The sequence below is a fragment of the Mauremys mutica genome, chromosome 2, assembly GCF_020497125.1.
Source record: "Mauremys mutica isolate MM-2020 ecotype Southern chromosome 2, ASM2049712v1, whole genome shotgun sequence".
NCBI classification, from domain to species: Eukaryota; Metazoa; Chordata; order Testudines; family Geoemydidae; genus Mauremys; species Mauremys mutica.
In genome coordinates this window covers 190,684,299-190,702,165 of record NC_059073.1, presented here as the reverse complement: position 1 = coordinate 190,702,165, position 17,867 = coordinate 190,684,299, and the positions used below count along the sequence as shown (strand labels likewise).

Here is a 17,867-nt window from a genome sequence, read left to right as displayed (position 1 = left end):
AGAGGAAAAAAAAAAAAAGATAAAAGCCGTGATCGGCGGCTCTTCAGTGGTAGCCCTAACACGCTGCTTCATTCTTCAGCAGCAATTTGGCAGCGGGCCCTTCGCTCTGAGAGGAACTGAAGGACCCACCGCCGAATTGCCGCCGAAGACCCGGACGTGCCATCCCTTTCCATTGGCCGCCCCAAGCACCTGCTTCCTTCTCTGGTGCCTGGAGCCAGCCCTGATTGCCGGTTTTCTATGTAATTTTGCCCCCCAAAAAGTATGGCGGGCAACACTAACACCATGGCTGTTAGGTCTGCTCTTTGTGTCTTGTCCCTCCCCCTCACTTTTGTCTGGCTTCCTCTTTCTTTCTGCACTTATCTCCCTACTTCCTGTTTTCATATTTGTTTTCTTTTCCTTTTTTTAATTTCTTCTCTGTGGCCGCAATTCATCAAAGCACTTACACTCCTGCATAAGTCCTATTGTAGCTGATGGGACTTACGCAGGTGTGTAAGTGCTTTGTTTATAGGGATGGAACTGAGCACATGTTTATGTGCTTTGACAGATTGGAGCCTTTGACATTTATTCCGGAGCTACGTTGGGGTTTGAAACAAGCTGGACTAACTAGTTCGCTTGATTTTTTTATTCATTTATAAAAAAATGAATAATGAAGCTGTTTTTGTACATTACATAGCTGGCCAAGTAGAAGTTATGGGTAGCAAGATAATGAGAAAAGTGGACTGCGGTCCAGATTTTCAAAATAAATCAACAGCTACAGTTAGGGCCAGATTTCCAAAAGAATTCAATATGCTGGATGCTTGTAGGGTGCCGAACTATTATGAAGAACTGGCCCCAACTGTCATAATGAGATCTGTTGGCTGCTGATCTGGCTATGTCCGGATGAACTCCTGTTGCAAACATGTGTACTGTGGGAGAAATGAGAGCCTGATTCCTGGTGAAACTCCAATTCCTGTGCATTTTCAAAGAGTAAGGCAAGTCATGTGAGCCAGTTACACAAAGGAAGAGATATCAAAAGCATCAAAGTGATTTAGGAACCCAAGCCCCACTGAGATTCAATGGGATTTGTGCTCCTAAATTCCTTAGCTACTTTTGAAACCCACCCTCCTAATAAATAAAAAGAAAATGATAAGAACATAAGAATGGCCATACTGGGTAAAACTGATGGTCTATCTAGCCCAGTATCCTGTCTTCTGACAGTGGTCAGTGCCAGTTGTTTCAGAGGGAATGAACAGAACAGGGCAATTATCAAATGGTCCATCCCCTGTCGTCCCATTCCAGCTTCTGGCAGTCAGACTTTAGGGATACCCAGAGCATGGGGCTGTGACCTGGACCATCTGGGCTAATAGCCATTGATGTACCTATCCTCCTTGAACTTATCCAATTTTTTTCTATCCATTTTTTTGCCTTCACAACATCCCATGATAACGAGTTCCACAGGTAGACTGTTTTTTGTATGAAAAAGTACTTCCTTTTGTTAATTTAAAACCTGCTGCCTGTTAATTTCATTGGTGACCCCTGGTTCTTGTGTTATGTGAAGGGGTAATTAACACTTCCTTGTTCACATTCTCCACACCATTCATTATTTTATAAACCTCAATCACATCCCTCTCAGTCATCTTTTTTTCTAAAAGGAATAGTCCCAGTCCTTTTAATCTCTACTCACATGGAAGCTTTTCCATACCCTAATCATTTTTGTGTCCTTCTCTGTACTTTTTCCATTTCTGGTATATCTTTTGTTACATGGGGCAACCAGAAATGCATGTAGTATTCAAGATGTGAACGTACCATGGATTTATATAGTGGCATTTTTCTATTTTCTGTCTTTGTCTATCCTTTTCCTAATGGTTCCTAACATTTTGTTAGGTTTTTTTGACTGCCACTGCACATTGAGCATATGTTTTCTGATAACTATCCACGATGAGTCCAAGATCCCACTCAAAAAAGAGAACAGCTAAATTAGACCCAATCATTTTGTATGTATATTTGGGATTATGTTTTTTTCAGTGTGCATTACTTTGCACTTATCAACATTTAATTTCATCTGCCATTTTGTTGCCCAGTCACCCAAGTTTGTGAGATCACTTTTTGTAATTCTTTGCATTCAGCTTTGGACATAACTATCCTGGGCAATTTTGTATCATCTGCAAATTTTACCACCTCTCTTTCACCCCTTTTTCTGGATCATTTATGAATATTATAAATAATGACACAATTTTCTTGTTTAATAACAAAAAAATCCATTAAAAATGCATAATAAGGTTAATTTTCAATACCAAGAGAAAACCCTGTTCTAACTTTAGCACATGGATTCATGACGCCACCTCACTATGTTTATTTCAATGTCTTTATAGGTCTTTTTCTCCTCCATCTACCAGCCACCAGCTTTTTCCTTTATCTGACCCCTTCCCCCATCAGCTGCTGCAATGAGATTATGGTCTAAGTGATATTTTAGTTCTGCAGGTGTTCTAAGGGTCAATGGAAAAAACTCCCACACTGTTGATGGGGATTTCCTCTGTAGCATTCATGTGGGGGGCACCGGTAAACGCTTGGTGTGACAGACACTGCATGAACAATTCTTTTTTATTCCTGGCACAGCTGTAACTCACTAATGCATGGTGTAGTAACACTTAGTAAATTCCAACTTACATAACAAAGTTTCTTAAAGTGAAAGCTAACAGATCTCCTGAAGTGGCAGATTTAATGCTGCATCTGTCTCATACTCGGTATCTCTCACTATTTTTGTACCTTACATATTGTAACAAACATAACTTTCTGTTGTTCACTCTGCTCCATATCACAGCCTCCTGGAACTACACAGCAGTCAGGACAAAACTCAAATTCTCTTGCTTCAAAGCACTGGCCCCTGCCTCCTGAGCTAAATAAGATTCTCTGGCAGTCATTAACAATATAAGGCCTGTGACAAATAGATCAGCAGTTTTCATTCCATTCAGTAGAAGGCAGTGCTACATGCATTCACTCACTCACTCACACCCACACACTGTTTAACATTTAATGCTTTCTACTTAGCAGCACTTTTCAAGTGTTAACTAATAAATCTCCTTAACACTTCTGTCCAGAAAGAGTTAACTTCATTTCCTCAATTTTCATATCTGGAAAATAAGTGTAAGTGACTCACGCAAGACCACAGATGATGGTGGTGTCAGAGGCAGAATTAGCTCTTAGAAGACCCACTCCTGCAAGCTCTTGTTTTCAGTGGTATCTCTGTACATGCAATGTCTAAAGGACAAAGCCCTGGGAGTTCCAAGTCCTGCACTCAAACCATTCTCCTCTCCATTTATATTCCCTTTCTTTGTAGCTGTTCCTATCAGCACCCTTACTGTCAGTGCCCCAAACACACTAAGCCAGATTATGATCTCACACATGACTTTAGTTGTGTTACTCCAACTATACACACGGGTTGAGATCAGCCTCTAGCTCATTGTTTTCATGTGTCCCTGAACCATCTTCAAGTCATAACAGAAACTTCATAGACCATAATTAGATAGACACAGGGTCTTCCAATGTCTTGCACCTTGTGTATTCATTTACTAGAACTAGTAAGAAATTTTCTGAGTAACATCTTTTTCATCAGAAAATGACAATTTGTCAAAACTGAAACTGTCAAAGGAAAGCGTTCGTTTTGATGAATCTCCCAATTCAAAAAAGTATTGGGTTCAAAATTATCAAAACGTCCTGTTTCGACATTTTCAAAATGAAAAGTTGCATTTTTCTGTTCAAAACTATTTTTTGTTTCAAGATTTGAGTTCATGTATACTATAATTGACCCAAACCAGGGTTTTTTTGCATTATTGGTTTGTGAACATTTTTGAGATTTAGAACTTTTCCCTGCATTTTGGGATGGGAAAAATTTTGAACTCTTGAAAACTCTCACAGAAAAACTGTTTCCCACCCAGCTCTATCATTTACACTTGTGCAAAGTGAGTGTGAAACACTACTAAATCAAAGCAGCAAAAAGTCCCGTGGCACCTTATAGACTAACAGACGTTTTGGAGCATGAGCTTTCGTGGGTGAATACCCACTTCGTCGGATGCATGGAAGTATTCACCCACGAAAGCTCATGCTCCAAAACGTCTGTTAGTCTATAAGGTGCCACAGGACTTTTTACTGCTTTTACAGATCCAGACTAACACGGCTACCCCTCTGATACTAAATCAAAATATCCCATTCATTTATGTTAGTGTTTTTCATCCGCTTTTCACAGTTGTAACTAAAAGAAAGAGTAAGAAGCTGTGGGAGCTCTTCCTACTCTAAGAGCAGTGTATATTGATCATTTAGTACTCGCTGTGAAAGATTACTCTTTTGCAGAAGTTTTTGTTTTGCAGGGAGAGTTAACAATGACCATGAACCTGTCATTGTTAGCTAAAGCACAGGGAACTAAAACCTACATTTTCAAAAGTGATTAATCATTTTGAGTGCCTCAGTTTTCAGGTGCCCAACTTAAACCACTTCGTGATTTTCAGAGAACGATTACCCAGCACTTTCTGATAATCAGGCCCCTTTAAGGTGTCTCAAAAAGGGCACCTACAAGTGGATGCACCCAATTTCTGTTTGAACTCTTAGGCCTTGTACAACTGCAATTGCTTATGCGTTGAATATGGTGGAGGCTTGTTTTGTTTTTTGTGGGGAGTGAGGGCTGCTAGTGTAATAACAAGGAAGCATCTGAGCAAGGTGAGAGAAACGTCATGGTGACAGAAAGATAACTTGATGACGAGAAGCCTAACCACAAAGAGTGTTGTATGTTGCCAGCTGTAGCCTGGCACTCAGTTGTTTTTTTCAGCAGAGATGATCTGGTTCAACATCTCAGCAAAGAAAACACAAGAGAACTAGACAGCATGATCCAAAAACAAAAACCAAAGGGGTATTTTTTTAACCTCAGTCTCTTCTACCTTATCACACGCATAACCGCAGCACATTTCTGCATCCCTTCTTCAGGCTCCCATGAGGGCATCTGGTTAACGTAGTGTAGGCTTTCTTAGTATCCTGGTACTTTTAGCTTCTCTTTACACAGCCTCCTCCTCTTTCAGTGTAACATCCTTCAGCGTGCTATGAAGTATGTTAACTCTGTGAATCACTTCTAAAAGGCAGACAACAATCTAGAACAAATCTGAATCTGGGACTGTCTCTCGCACTCATTTTGCTGTTTGTATGTCACATTTGGACATTCATGTTGCTTTTCTCTTATCTTCTTTCCAAGGAAAATATGTTAGTGAAAGAAATTAAATTGTGTAACTAGCAGTGCTAGGTTAGGTGGTTTTGCAAGCTTTAAAGGTCAGAAGATTTTACAAATCAGATGCTTCACAATGCATAATGAGACTCAGATATTCACACTATTATACAATTGTTATGTGAGTTAATTTCAACTAGCCTTATGATATATTGCAAGATATTATGAGATTTCATGCAATGGCCCAAATCCTCTGTCACACTGGTGCAATTCCATGGAAGTCATTAGGGTTTCATTCTATAACTGAGAGTCTAATGAGGAATTCTCATATGATATCTTATTACAGTAGACCCTCAGAGTTATGAACACCAGAGTTACTAACTGACCGGTTAACCACAAACATCATTTGGAACCAGAAGGACACAGTCAGGCAGCAGAGACAAAAAAAAAAAAAAGAAAAAAAAAGAATATCCAATATAGTAGCGGTTCTGAAACTGGGGTCCGCTGATCCTTGGGGGTCTGGGAGGTTACTCCAGGGGGTCTGTGAGGAATGTCCGGCTCCAGGGGATCCGTGAGTCATGTCTGGGATCGCCTGCCCCACTGATCAACTCCTTCCTCTCCCTCCCAGTGCCTCCGTAATGCCACAGAACAGCTGTTCAGCGACTTGCAGGAAGCACTGGGAGGGAGAGGAAGGTGCAGGGATAGGGCACACTCAGGGGAGGGGGCAGAAAGAGGTGGGGCGGGAGTGGGGCCTTAGGGGAAGGAGTGGAGTCGGGGTAGGGGCTGAGCTTGGGGCTGAGCGGGGATTGAGCAACCCCTGGGAAAAATTAGAAGCCAGCTTCTGGATCCGTGAAAAATTTTAAATCAAAATGGGGGCAGGGGCGGCTCCAGGCAACAGCACGCCAAGCCCGTGCCGGGGGCGGCAAGCCACGGGGGGCGCTCTGCCAGTCGCCGCGAGGGCGGCAGGCAGATTGCCTTCAGCGGCATGTCTGCGGAGGGTCCGCTGGTCCCGCGGCTTCAGTGGACCTCCCGCAGGCTGCCGCCGAATCCGCGGGACCAGGGACCTCCCACAGGCAAGCCGCCAAAGGCAGCCTGCCTGCCGTGCTTGGGGAGGCAAAATACCTACAGTCATCCCTGAATGGGGGTCCTCAGGTTGCTAAAGTTTGAGAACCGATGCAATATAGTACTGTTAAATGTAAACTACTAAAATTAAAGGGAAAGTTTAAAAAAATTGATAAGGTAAGGAAACTGTTTCTGTGCTTGTTTCATTTAAATTAAGATGGTTAAAAGCAGCATTTTTCTTCTTCATAGTAAAGTTTCAAAGCTGCATTAAGTCAATGTTCGGTTGCAAACTTTTGAAAGAGCAACCATAACGTTTTGATCAGTTACGAACATTTCAGAGTTCTGAACAACTTCCATTCCTGAGGTGTTCATAACTTTGAGATTCTAATGTAAGTATCACATCATCGGGGTAGTAAAATTCCAATCACAGTCAGATTAAAAATAGTCCTTATGGACCAAATGATCAGAGATAGCTAAATGCATGTGTTTGCACAAATGCACCCATTGTACTTACAAAACCTATATTTGAATACACACATTAGATATTTTCACATGCAAATAGGTATGTGTATGTGCAATTGCCTGGTCTGCACACAACCAGGTCATTGTCCATTTGTCCACGAAAAGGCAGAGTTTTGCACACACACCGTTTTAATTGTTTCAGAAAATGTGCCCCAATTATGTCGGAGCATGGCAAAGGGGATAAGAAAAAAAAACTCACGGAAGGCCCCTTAGAGCCAGGGGCAGCTAGATATAACAGAGCACCCCCAAAACTACTCCTGTGTAATACTGTTGACCAGATCAGCCTTCCATCAGCCACTGGATCTGAGTGGGCGTGACATAAAATCCACCTTTCCCCTCCAATGTCCCCTCCAGCTTAGCTGGACCAGAGGATTGAATCTCTTGTGTGACAAATGAATTTTCCAAGAAATCCATCATGTTTTATCTCTGTATCACGTACTCTATAGAGACAGCATCTAACATTAGCTCTACCTCAATGAGAAATTAAAGTAACAAATTGCCTAGGTACACAGCCAAAGAATTATTTAATAAACCACCTCTCCCAGAAGTCGATTCTTGCATCCTGCACTGAATTTAGCTTAAAGGGGTTTCTGGTCACTGTACTGAAAATTAATAGCTATGTACTATCTCTCACTCCAAGATTTATTTTTCTAGGGAGCACACGGGTGTCAGAAAGCACCTTGGAAGCAATTCCTAAATGGGCATTGTTGTTATTTGCAGAATGCACGAGCCCACAAAAGGGTGACATTTGCAAGCTTTACAGTCTTTGTACTTAGCTGAGTCAGGCTGAAACAGCTTGTCATGAAAGACTTGTCTGCTGGTGTGTGGGCAGTCTGGGTAAATCTATAGTCCAATGGTTACCCATTCTGAGCTGGCAGAACAGGAAATAGTTAACTGCTGATGCCAACGGCTGGTTGCCCCTAATTTTGTATCATATCAAATTTGACATTTTTTAAACTATGCACAGGCTCCCTCTCTAACCTCACATGCTTTTACTCCTCCAGCTCTCTTTCAACCGGCTTCTCTCTTCTCTCCTTCCTCTCCCAACAACTCTTGCCATTTATTTCAGAGGGGTAGCCGTGTTAGTCTGTATCAGCAAAAAGAACGAGGAGTACTTGAGGCACCTTAGAGACTAACAAATTTATTTGAGCATAAGCTTTCATGGGCTAAAACCCACTTCATCAGATGCATGCAGTGGAAAATACAGTAGGAAGATATATACTACACAGAGAACATGAAAAAATGGGTGTTACCATACCAACTATAACGAGACTAATCAATTAAGGTGGGCTATTATTAGCAGGAGAAAAAAAAACTTTTGTAGTGATAATCAGGAAGGCCCATTTCCAGGGCAGGTGCAAGGATGTTTCGCGCCCTAGATGAAACTTCCACCTTGTGCCCCCCCCTCGAGCTCTGTGGCAGCCCTCTGCCCTAAGCCCCCCCCCGGGGCAGCTTCCCACCCCCCCGCCCTGAGGCACCCCTCCGCCCTGAGGCACCCCCCCCTCGTGGCAGCTCCCCAGCCCCCCCCTCTGCCCTGAGGCGCCCCCCCTGCGGCAGTTCCCCCTGACCCAGGGAGCCGTGTGGCAGCTCCCCGCCCCAGCTCACCTCTGCTCCGCTTCCTCCCCGAGCATGCCCTCGCCGCTCCACTTCTCCCGCCTCCCAGGCTTGGGGCGCCAATCAGCTGTTTGGCGCCACAAGCCTGGGAGGGAGAGAAGCATAATGGGGTGGCGTGCTCAGGGGAGGAGGCAGAGCAGAAGTGAGCTGGGGCTGGGGAGCGGTTCCCCTACGTGACACTCCCCCCTTACTTGCTGCAGGCAGCCCTCCCCGCGGCGCCCTGACCCAGCTCCCTCCACCTAAATGCCGACGATGACCGGAGTGTCCGAAGATCCAGCCACTGCGGTCGCCGCCAAAGGACCCAAAATGCCGCTCCCCAAATGTTAGCGCCCTAGGTGACTGCCTAGGTCGCCTAATGGGTTGCACTGGCCCTGCCCATTTCCAACAGTTGAGAAGAAGGTGTGAGCAACAGTAGGGGGAAAATTAGCATGGGGAAATAGTTTTTACTTTGTGTAATGACCCATCCACTCCCAGTCTTTATTCAAGCCTAATTTAATGGTGTCCGGTTTGCAAATTAATTCTAATTCTGCAGTTTCTCATTGGAGTCTGTTTTTGAAGTTTTTTTGTTGGAGAATTGTGACTTTTAGGTCTGTAATTGAGTGACCAGGGAGGGTGAAGTGTTCGCCTACTGATTTTTGAATGTTATAATTCTTGACGTCTGATGTGTGTCCATTTATTCTTTTGTGTAGAGACTGTCCGGTTTGGCCAATGTACATGGCAGAGGGGCATTGCTGGCACATGATGGCATATATCACATTGGTAGATGTGCTGGTGAACGAGCCTCTGATGGCGTGGCTGATGTGATTAGGTCCTATGATGGTGTCCCTTGAATAGATATGTGGACAGAGCTGGCAACGAGCTTTGTTGCAAGGATAGGTTCCTGGGTTAGTGTTTTTTGTTGTGTGGTGTGTGGTTGCTGGTGAGTATTTGCTTCAGGTTGGGGGGCTGTCTGTAAGCGAGGGCTGGCCTGTCTCCCAAGGTCTGTGAGAGTGAGGGATCATCTTTAAGGATAGGTTGTAAATCTTTGATGATGCTCTGGAGAGGTTTTAGTTGGGGGCTGAAGGTGACGGCTAGTGACGTTCTGTTACTTTGTTGGGCCTGTCCTGGAGTAGGTGACCTTGGAGTGGGTATTCTTTTGGCTCTGTCAATCTGTTTCTTCACTTCAGCAGGTGGGTATTGTAGTTTTAAGACCGCTTGATAGAGATCTTGTAGATGTTTGTCTCTGTCTGAAGGATTAGAGCAAATGCGGTTGTATTTAGGAGTTGATGTTTCAGTTGTGCTGCCCTATATAGCTAGAAATCTTTCCTCAATCCCTTTGCATCACACATGAAAACTTTCCTTTGACTGTCCATGTATTTCATTTTGTATGAATTATCTAGTAATATACAAAGGCTCAATCCTACCAGGTATTGAGCACTCTTGCCCATCCAGCAAAGAATTTAAGCAAGTGCTTATCTTTAAGCAAGTGAGTAGTCCTAACCAGACTACATATGTACTTCAAGTTAAACATGTGCTTAAATTTTTGGTGGATTAGGTCATAATCCAGGATGGATTCCCTGGATTATATTGTATCATTGCACATCTTTGTTTCTTTTGTTTATATGGGTAGCTAAATAAGATTAAATTAAAGACAGTAGAAATTCAGATGTTATATTGGATTTTTATAATAAGATACATCTAACATCTTAAACTGCTTGTGTGAGATAAAAATGTATTGATGGTTCAATGCTTTGTACCCAATAGAACAGGAGCATATTTTTATTTTTAGGAAAATCACCCAGAATAATATATCAGAAATCATACCTGAAACTTGCAAAACTGTAGAATTGTTATAGGATGTTGGTTTTCAAACTGGGGGGTACCCCTTCTTGGGGGAAGGGGCGGTGGGGCACAAGGAGGTTAATGGGGCACGGAATGTCCTGACTAGTTATGGATTTTTTCTTGTTTCTTCATTGATAAAATAAGAATATGTTTCACTATCTGAGTCTCCAGCTCCTGCCAGGCTGGAAGAACGAGGAGGAGGAAGGCTACAAGGAGTGAGGGAGAGTGGTCTCTTCCTGTGCAGAGAGTGGGGTTGGTCAATCAGGCTCATTCATCTCTTCAGAAGCTGATGTGCATGGGTCCCTTTGGGAGGCAGTTTCTCCCTGTCAGCACAGGCTCTTGCTCATGCATGCTGGGGATTGTGCCAGGGCCAGAAAAGCCTGCGGCCTGTCAGTGACACAGGGGTGTCCTAGGGGCACAAGGAGGAGGTGAAGCCCAGCTGTCTGTGTCCTGTTGGGATCACCCACCTGGAGCATGTACCTGACAAGGGATGCTTGCGGGCTGGTGACATGAATCTCCAAAGCACAGGGAGCATTCAGCAAAAAAAGTTTGGGAACCTCTGTTGCAAGAAATTTGGGCATAGGCCAAAAATTTCAGACTGAGCTGCCTAAAGAAGGTGACCTAAGTGCCATGTTGGAAATTGGGACCTAAATCCCACCTAAAATGTAACCCATGTTTGAAATATTGGCCTTAGTGCTTTTGTGAACCACTTGTTCTAGTTCTTTCCTCTTGATGAAATGTTGTTTTTGGTCATGAGTAGTGTACAGATAATCAAATAAAACCCATCATTTCAAAACAAGATGAGAAACACTGGCCTCTGTAATCAAAATTGAGCTTATGGGCCAGATCTTCAGGTGGTGTAAATTATTGTGGCTCTGTTGATGTCAAAGAAGCTATGACAATTTACACCAATTGGGGATCTGGCTCGGTGCTTTCATGCAATATAATATCACACGTTTACACTCTGTATCACCTATCCACGTTGGATATAGAAACACAAGCTAGTGGTTTTACAACTGTCTGTGATTGATTATTTCAAGCCTGTACTCATTTAATTTAGTCTTTTCCTGCCCTTCCCCCTTTTAACTTTTTCCTGTAGCACTCCAAATATCCCTGGATACACTGGCAAGGTTCATTGGACAGCAACCCACCCGGCAAATTCTAATCTTCCATCAACATCCCCATCGATAATTGCACAAATGCATGGGTAAGTAAGTGTAAGGCGTATTACTCAATTTGTTCAGATACATTAGAGGAAAAGTCCTAATGATAGTTATTTAATTAAAGAACAATTAAATTTGAAGCATGACATTTCCTTGGTTTAAAGAAAAATATTGTGAGTCAAATCCAATCACGTGTCTGCCAAGACGATCTAAGATCATTCCTGGTTTTCATGATTCCTTTTAAGCTTACCACAGGAATTCATTAAAATTAATGTTGAGGTTAACCAGGAGTCCTAAAATATTGATTGTTTCCACATTATGTCATCGGATATGTTGGCTAGATTATGACCCCTGTGATTATGGTTTGATTGAGATCTGTCTGTTCTGGAATTTTTTGGACTATATTACATTTAATAATGCCAAATATGAGGTTGCATTTTGCTGGGGGTCTTACCAAACATTTTCATTGTAAAAGTCCCTCCTGTGATTCTATGTCCTGCTTTCCTCCCCAGAAGCAGCTGCACAATTATTTAATAATTATTTGTTGTCCTCTCCCCTACATGCTTTTGTATTGCCCCTTTAGATCATGGACTATTTTTCCCTCCATAGTGAGGTAGGACTTCACTATGACATTGAAGCCTCCACTAATTTCTAAGACATTCATCTTTTAAACACTCTTTTATTTTGATTAGTTTTAAGACAATATACACTTCACCACTGGTACAAGCTTTGGGGAGTTGACTGGCTATTAAAGAATTCCTCTGTCAAAGCGGTGCATGACTGAGTGCGACATACTGGCACACTCTCCTGATACCTCTGCCTTTTTCTTGTGTGGCTGTACTTGGAAAATAGGCATTCTTCTATAATAGCAGTTTGCAGGTTACCAAGATTGAAAATACACAACCAGGTCTTTGAGATTTTATAGGCTAATCGAGCTGAACTCAATCAGCTTGCTGTGAGACCAAGTTACTTTTAAATGTCACACACATGGATGCTGATGTGCCTCTGCAGAGATCACTGGCAGCATTCAGACAAATACCAAATTTCGAGAGCAAAGAATCAGGTGCAAATGCGATCTGAGAAAGTAAAATATGTCTGTTATTTCCTTTGACTTTCTGCAGGGAAATGCAGTAAGCAGTGCAACTAAGCATTTCTCTGGTTCTACAATTGGACTTTACTCATTAAAAATAGGGACAAAATTTGTCATGACATTTTGCAAAAATTAATCCATATGGCAGGGCATGGATTTTTTTTTCTGTAATGCATGAAAGGATTCTTGTCCTGTGCTAATGGGGTCTCTCTGGAAACGAGGCAGAGTCACAGGGCTTTCGTAAGGGGAGTGTGTGTGAGAAAGACAGAGAGAGTATAAACAGGCATTGTGGACTAGATTCTGCCACCATTACTCATACTGAGAAGTACCTTTCCCTTTAAGTGAATAACAGATATATTTTACTTTTAGTGGGACTACTCATGGAGTGAGATACTATTCACTATGAGTTAAGATCGCAGAATATAGCCTTATATTTGAAACTGCTGTGTTAAAAACAAAAATGCAGATCCTATGAATTGGTCAGCACAGTACATATTGGAGAATAGCACGTACGGTTTCATCCTGCACCTTTTGAAGTTAATGGCAAAAGACCCACTGATTTCAGTGGTGCAGGATGGGGCCATTCATGACTAGTGATGAAGAGGTGAATTCTGGTATTCCTGGGTCCGATCACTCTAATCAGGAAATAGAGTGTATTTTTTAATGGACTCGTATTTTCCTTTTGTGGGGTGGTTATCTCATGCTCTTACTGCTTTCATGGATGATGATCCATTTTGTTTCTACATTTTGGTCTTTATGGACTCCCCTTATTGTAACACTATTGATATGTAGGACTCTCGGTGATGGATATCTTTGTAGCGACCTCATTTGACATGTCAGCACTGTATATTCATTGTTCTGTAACTCCCACTTAGAGACAATTAAGGGCAACATAGAAGATTACTGTAGTCTTCATACTTTTTACATGAACGTTCATTAAACTATCAGCTATCGACAGACCAGGCAATATTCTAGACAACTTCTGCACTTCATTTAATTTGAATAGAGATGCACAATATCTGGGGTGAAATTCTTTAGGCTCCTCGTAAATCTGCTGAAATCTATAGGGTCACATGGGCTATACAACAGCACAAAATTGTCCTTTCATCTTTGAACATGAATATCATTCTTTTATAAATAAAGTATTTATTATTATTATTATTATTATTATTATTATTTGAGTGGTGCTCAGATACTATGGTGTTGGGTGATAAATAATTTCAATGTCTTTTAGTGCAATTGAAATATGGGAGTTGAATACTGCATTAGAAATATTTTGTTGAGACATGATCTACAAGGGAATGTTACAGAGAATGTAGAATGTTTTTGTTTTGCAACTTTTAACGTTTGAAATATCTGTCCATAGCCATTCATCAAATAAAAATCCACATGGAATACATAGTGTGGTACGAATATGATGATCTTATCATTACAGTAGAACCTCAGCGTTATGAACACCTCGATAATGGAGGTTGTTCATAACTCTGAAATGTTCGTAATTCTGAACAAAACGTTATGGTTGTTCTTTCAAAAGTTTACATCTGAACATTAACTTAACACAGCTTTGAAACTTTACTATGCAGAAGAAAAATGCTGTTTTTAACCATCTTAATTTAAATGAAACAAGCACAGAAACAGTTTCCTTACTTTGTCAAATCTTTTTTTTAAAATGTTCCCTTTATTTCTTGAGTAGTATACGTTTAGCACTGTTCAGTACTGTATTTGGTTGGTTTTTGCTCTCTGCTGGTGCCTGATTGTGTATTTCTAGTTCCAAATGATGTGTGTGTGGTTGACTGGTCAGTTCATAACTCTGGTGTTTATAATGCTGAGGTTCTACTGTATAAGCCTTCTTATCTTTTCAACACAGGGTTGCCACTAATTTTGTTTAAATAAGTAGTAAACTCATAATTGAGTGTGCATAGCATTTGATTGCTTTTGGAGAGAAGGATTGGTTCCTTTCAGCATGCTGTTTGTAAGATTTTGAAAATGTGGCGCTTTGTAAGGGCAAGAAAGAGAGCTTTAAAAAAGAGGGAATGGATTTGTTTTGGAAAGTGCACAAGAGGTAAAGTAGGATTTAAAAGACATAGAACCACATTCTGATCTGATTTACACCCAATGCAGTCCACCCATTGAAATCTGTGAGGTTATACAAGTGTAAATAAAGGCAGAATTTGTCTCACTCATGTGTATGTGTTGTAGGTATCCCATAGGTATATACCAGGGGTGGTCAACCTGTGGCTCCGGAGCTGTATGCGGCTCTTCAGAGGTTAATATGCGGCTCCTTGCATAGGCACTGACTCCGAGGCTGGAGCTACAGATGCTAACTTTCCAAGGTGCTGTGGGGTGCTCACTGCTCAACCCCCTACTCTGCCTCAGGTCCTGCCACCACTCCACGCCTTCCCTCAAGGCCCCTGCTCCTTCCCCCGAGCATGCCATGCCCTTGCTCCTCCCCCCTCCCCACCATAGCCTCCTGCACACTGCAAAACAGCTGACTGCGGCTAGTGGGAGGCATGGGGAGGGAGGGAGAGATGCTGATTGGTGGGGCTGCCGGTGGGCGGAAGGCACTGGGGGCTGGAGGGGTGTAGCAGATGGGGGGCAGTTGTCATATTACTCTGGCTCTTTAGCAATGTTCATTGGTAAATTCTGGCTCCTTCTCAGGCTGGCCATCCCTGGTATATACAATGAAACATAAATTAATTCTGCTATGGAAAATATGGGAAAGCAGTAACAAATCTTGGTATTCTCAGTGAAAGCAAATGAGTTGGCACTCATACAATCAGTAAAACCTGAGTCCGCAGCCTTTGCTCCCACCACAAGACAGAATGAGCCAGATTCTGTCCCACAGCCAATCTGAGCTTAGTGCAGGAGAATCAGGAGGAGCCAGGAAGTTAGAGCTTCTTGAATCTGAAGTCTTTTCTGCACCAACCCAGGCCCTGATGAGAATTACAATAACTGAGAAATTCTTCTAACTTACATCACAGGTGTAGGTCCTTAAATGGCCTGTAAGCCAGGGATTGGAATCATCTGGTGTAGGAACTGCCTATGCCAGCTTTATGGTAGCTGGGAGTTCTCCTATGCCAGGGGGATTCACTGCTAGCTACTTGCTGTCAGAATCTGGCTCTAGGTCTTCACCATAACACTTCAGAATACAATGGAACACTGCCTAAGCTGGACAGCGGAGAGTGCCACCAAAGACAACTTTGATGAATTTCCTGCCACCATTATTGAGCCAGCTGAATCTAATAATGTGGAACTGTTGTGAATTGTATAAATTTTCTTCAAAGGCAGTGGTCAAAACAGTTAGCAAAGAATGTGTTTCTGAGAAATATGAAAAAATATTATTTTTAAAAGAGATTTTCTTCTGTTTGTAATTGCAGATACATAGCAAAGTGTGGCCACTCGTCTCGATTTAATCACCAGGGCCCTTTGTCTCAAATACTTACTCCGGTTTATCCTCAAAATTCTTTCAACAAGGTGGAAAGAGAAACTATTAAGGTTTAACAAGAACCAGTCCTGCTACCAGTATGGTGGGAAGGAAGTAAATGTGTGAAGTACGTACACCTTAAAAATGGGACCATAGTAAAATAATGCAGAAGTGGGTGTCTGTGTGGACGTGGTAGTTTTTATTACATGTTCTTACTATACTCAGTATTTATGACTTGCTATTGTTTATGGTTAAAATCATTTGAGAAGCAGAAGGACTCTTCACAGTTTGAACTATAATTACTATATTGAATTGCAGTGTTAAGATAGAAAGTGATGTGTAGAAAGACTACCCATAAATACTGTATTCCATATGCAGTGTAGTCTGTGTATATAACATTTTTTCAATTTATTAAAAAATAGTCATCCTTTGTGCATCTCATCAGTAACTCTCAAAGTGCTTTATAAAGATGGGTGTCATAGGGTGAGATTCTAGCTATGCCTCTTGGAGATGCAGCACAAAACAACTTTGGGGGAAGGGAGAAGAAAAGGTGCCTTTATGACATCTTTACACCCTTGGAATTCCAGAATGATCCAGGAGCCAAAATGGCTGCCTTCATAATTCAGGCAGCCTGGGGAGCTGTGCTAGGTTATAACAGCCTATCCTGGACTCCCTGTGGGTGGCAGCATTGCCAAGAATGTACACCGTGCTATACGATCACTCACTCCAGTCCCTGGTCATCCCCCTGGCACCAGGGCCTGTGATGGGCATGTGTATTCAGCATATCTCCACTGAGGGAATTCTTGCACAGCCAACTAAGGGGGTTTCTATGGCTCTTATATGCTGCAGAGTGATGTACACAGTCCAGGCCTGGTAAAGGGTCAGAGAGAAACCCACCCTGAGAAACTGAAGATATAGAAGTTAAACCCAATGTCACAGAGCAAGGAGGTGTCACAGCTAAGAAAAGAACCCAGATCTCCTGACTCCCTTTCCTGCATCTTCACTCCTGGATCATGCTAGCTTCCTTTATTGGGACCACAATGGCATGTAGTCTGGTGGGTGTTCTCACCTTCCTCACAGCCTCTCGTTAACATAGTTGACTTAGAAACAATGGGATTTGAGGTTCATATAATGTTGTTATGATTACTGACTTGTCACAACTTGCAGCCGGTGTCCAGTGTGGGTAAAGGATAAAAGGGCCAGATCCCAGAAGTAAATGAGACTCAAGATTGTGCAGTTGCATCTTATGCTCATAAGGGAGGAGGAGTTTGAAGTCTTTTCAGACTGAGGTTCCCCCCACCCAGCCTTGTGACCTCTGTCACTCCATCTACCTTAAGCCCAGGGAGGGTATACCCCAAGTTATTGTTTGGTTTGTAGTAAAAGCCCTGTAACCCACTGTGGAACCAATTAAATGCCTGGTATGTGAGAACTGGGGTAGGCAATATAATGCCCTCCCCAAGGTATAATTAATAAAGTTGTGGCCTGCTGCTTAAACCCATCCAACATGTCTGTCAATCATTCACCTGTTATTCTGGTCAGTTTACACCTGTTTCTGTTTGTATCTACAAAACAGACATTTGAATTCACATGTGAATTTGCACATCAGGGAAGTCGATGCTCAGGTGCACATTTGAATGTACAGTTACTTGGTTTGCAAAATTGGAGTGCATATGACTTTTTCCTGCATAATTTCAGAGACTCTTCTGCAAATTTCATCCTTTGTGTTCCATTGAATTAATATGTACCATACAAAGGTGCTTGAAAGTTTGTAGTCAGCTCCAAAAACTATGCTTGAGAAGGAGAGGGACTGGTATTCAAATTAAATCTTCTAGGGCCCTGATCAATGCCTGTGCCTGTGCAATGCGCCATTGGGTGAAGGGGCATTGCAGGATCAGGGTCCAAGTTTTGAAAAGATTGAGTTCCACTAAAACAAATACTGATCATGTTTTAAACTGGAGATGGGTTAAACCCACAAATTTCACATAG

The 17,867-nt window shown here is 42.2% G+C and overlaps 1 protein-coding gene across 2 annotated transcripts in view; it reads left to right on the top strand.

The window, feature by feature from the left end:
- The window catches only part of SPATA48 (spermatogenesis associated 48), a 42,727-nt gene extending 25,412 nt beyond the window's left edge, over positions 1-17,315 (top strand). The window contains exons 9-10 of one of the 2 annotated variants that reach the window (XM_045008133.1): positions 11,304-11,411; positions 15,835-17,315. In XM_045008133.1, the coding sequence (XP_044864068.1) occupies positions 11,304-11,411; positions 15,835-15,958 (232 nt within the window). In that variant the 3' untranslated portion in view covers positions 15,959-17,315. The remainder of the gene's footprint in view (positions 1-11,303; positions 11,412-15,834) is intronic. The other variant, XM_045008134.1, reaches the window with a different exon arrangement.
- Positions 17,316-17,867: the final 552 nt, after the last annotated feature.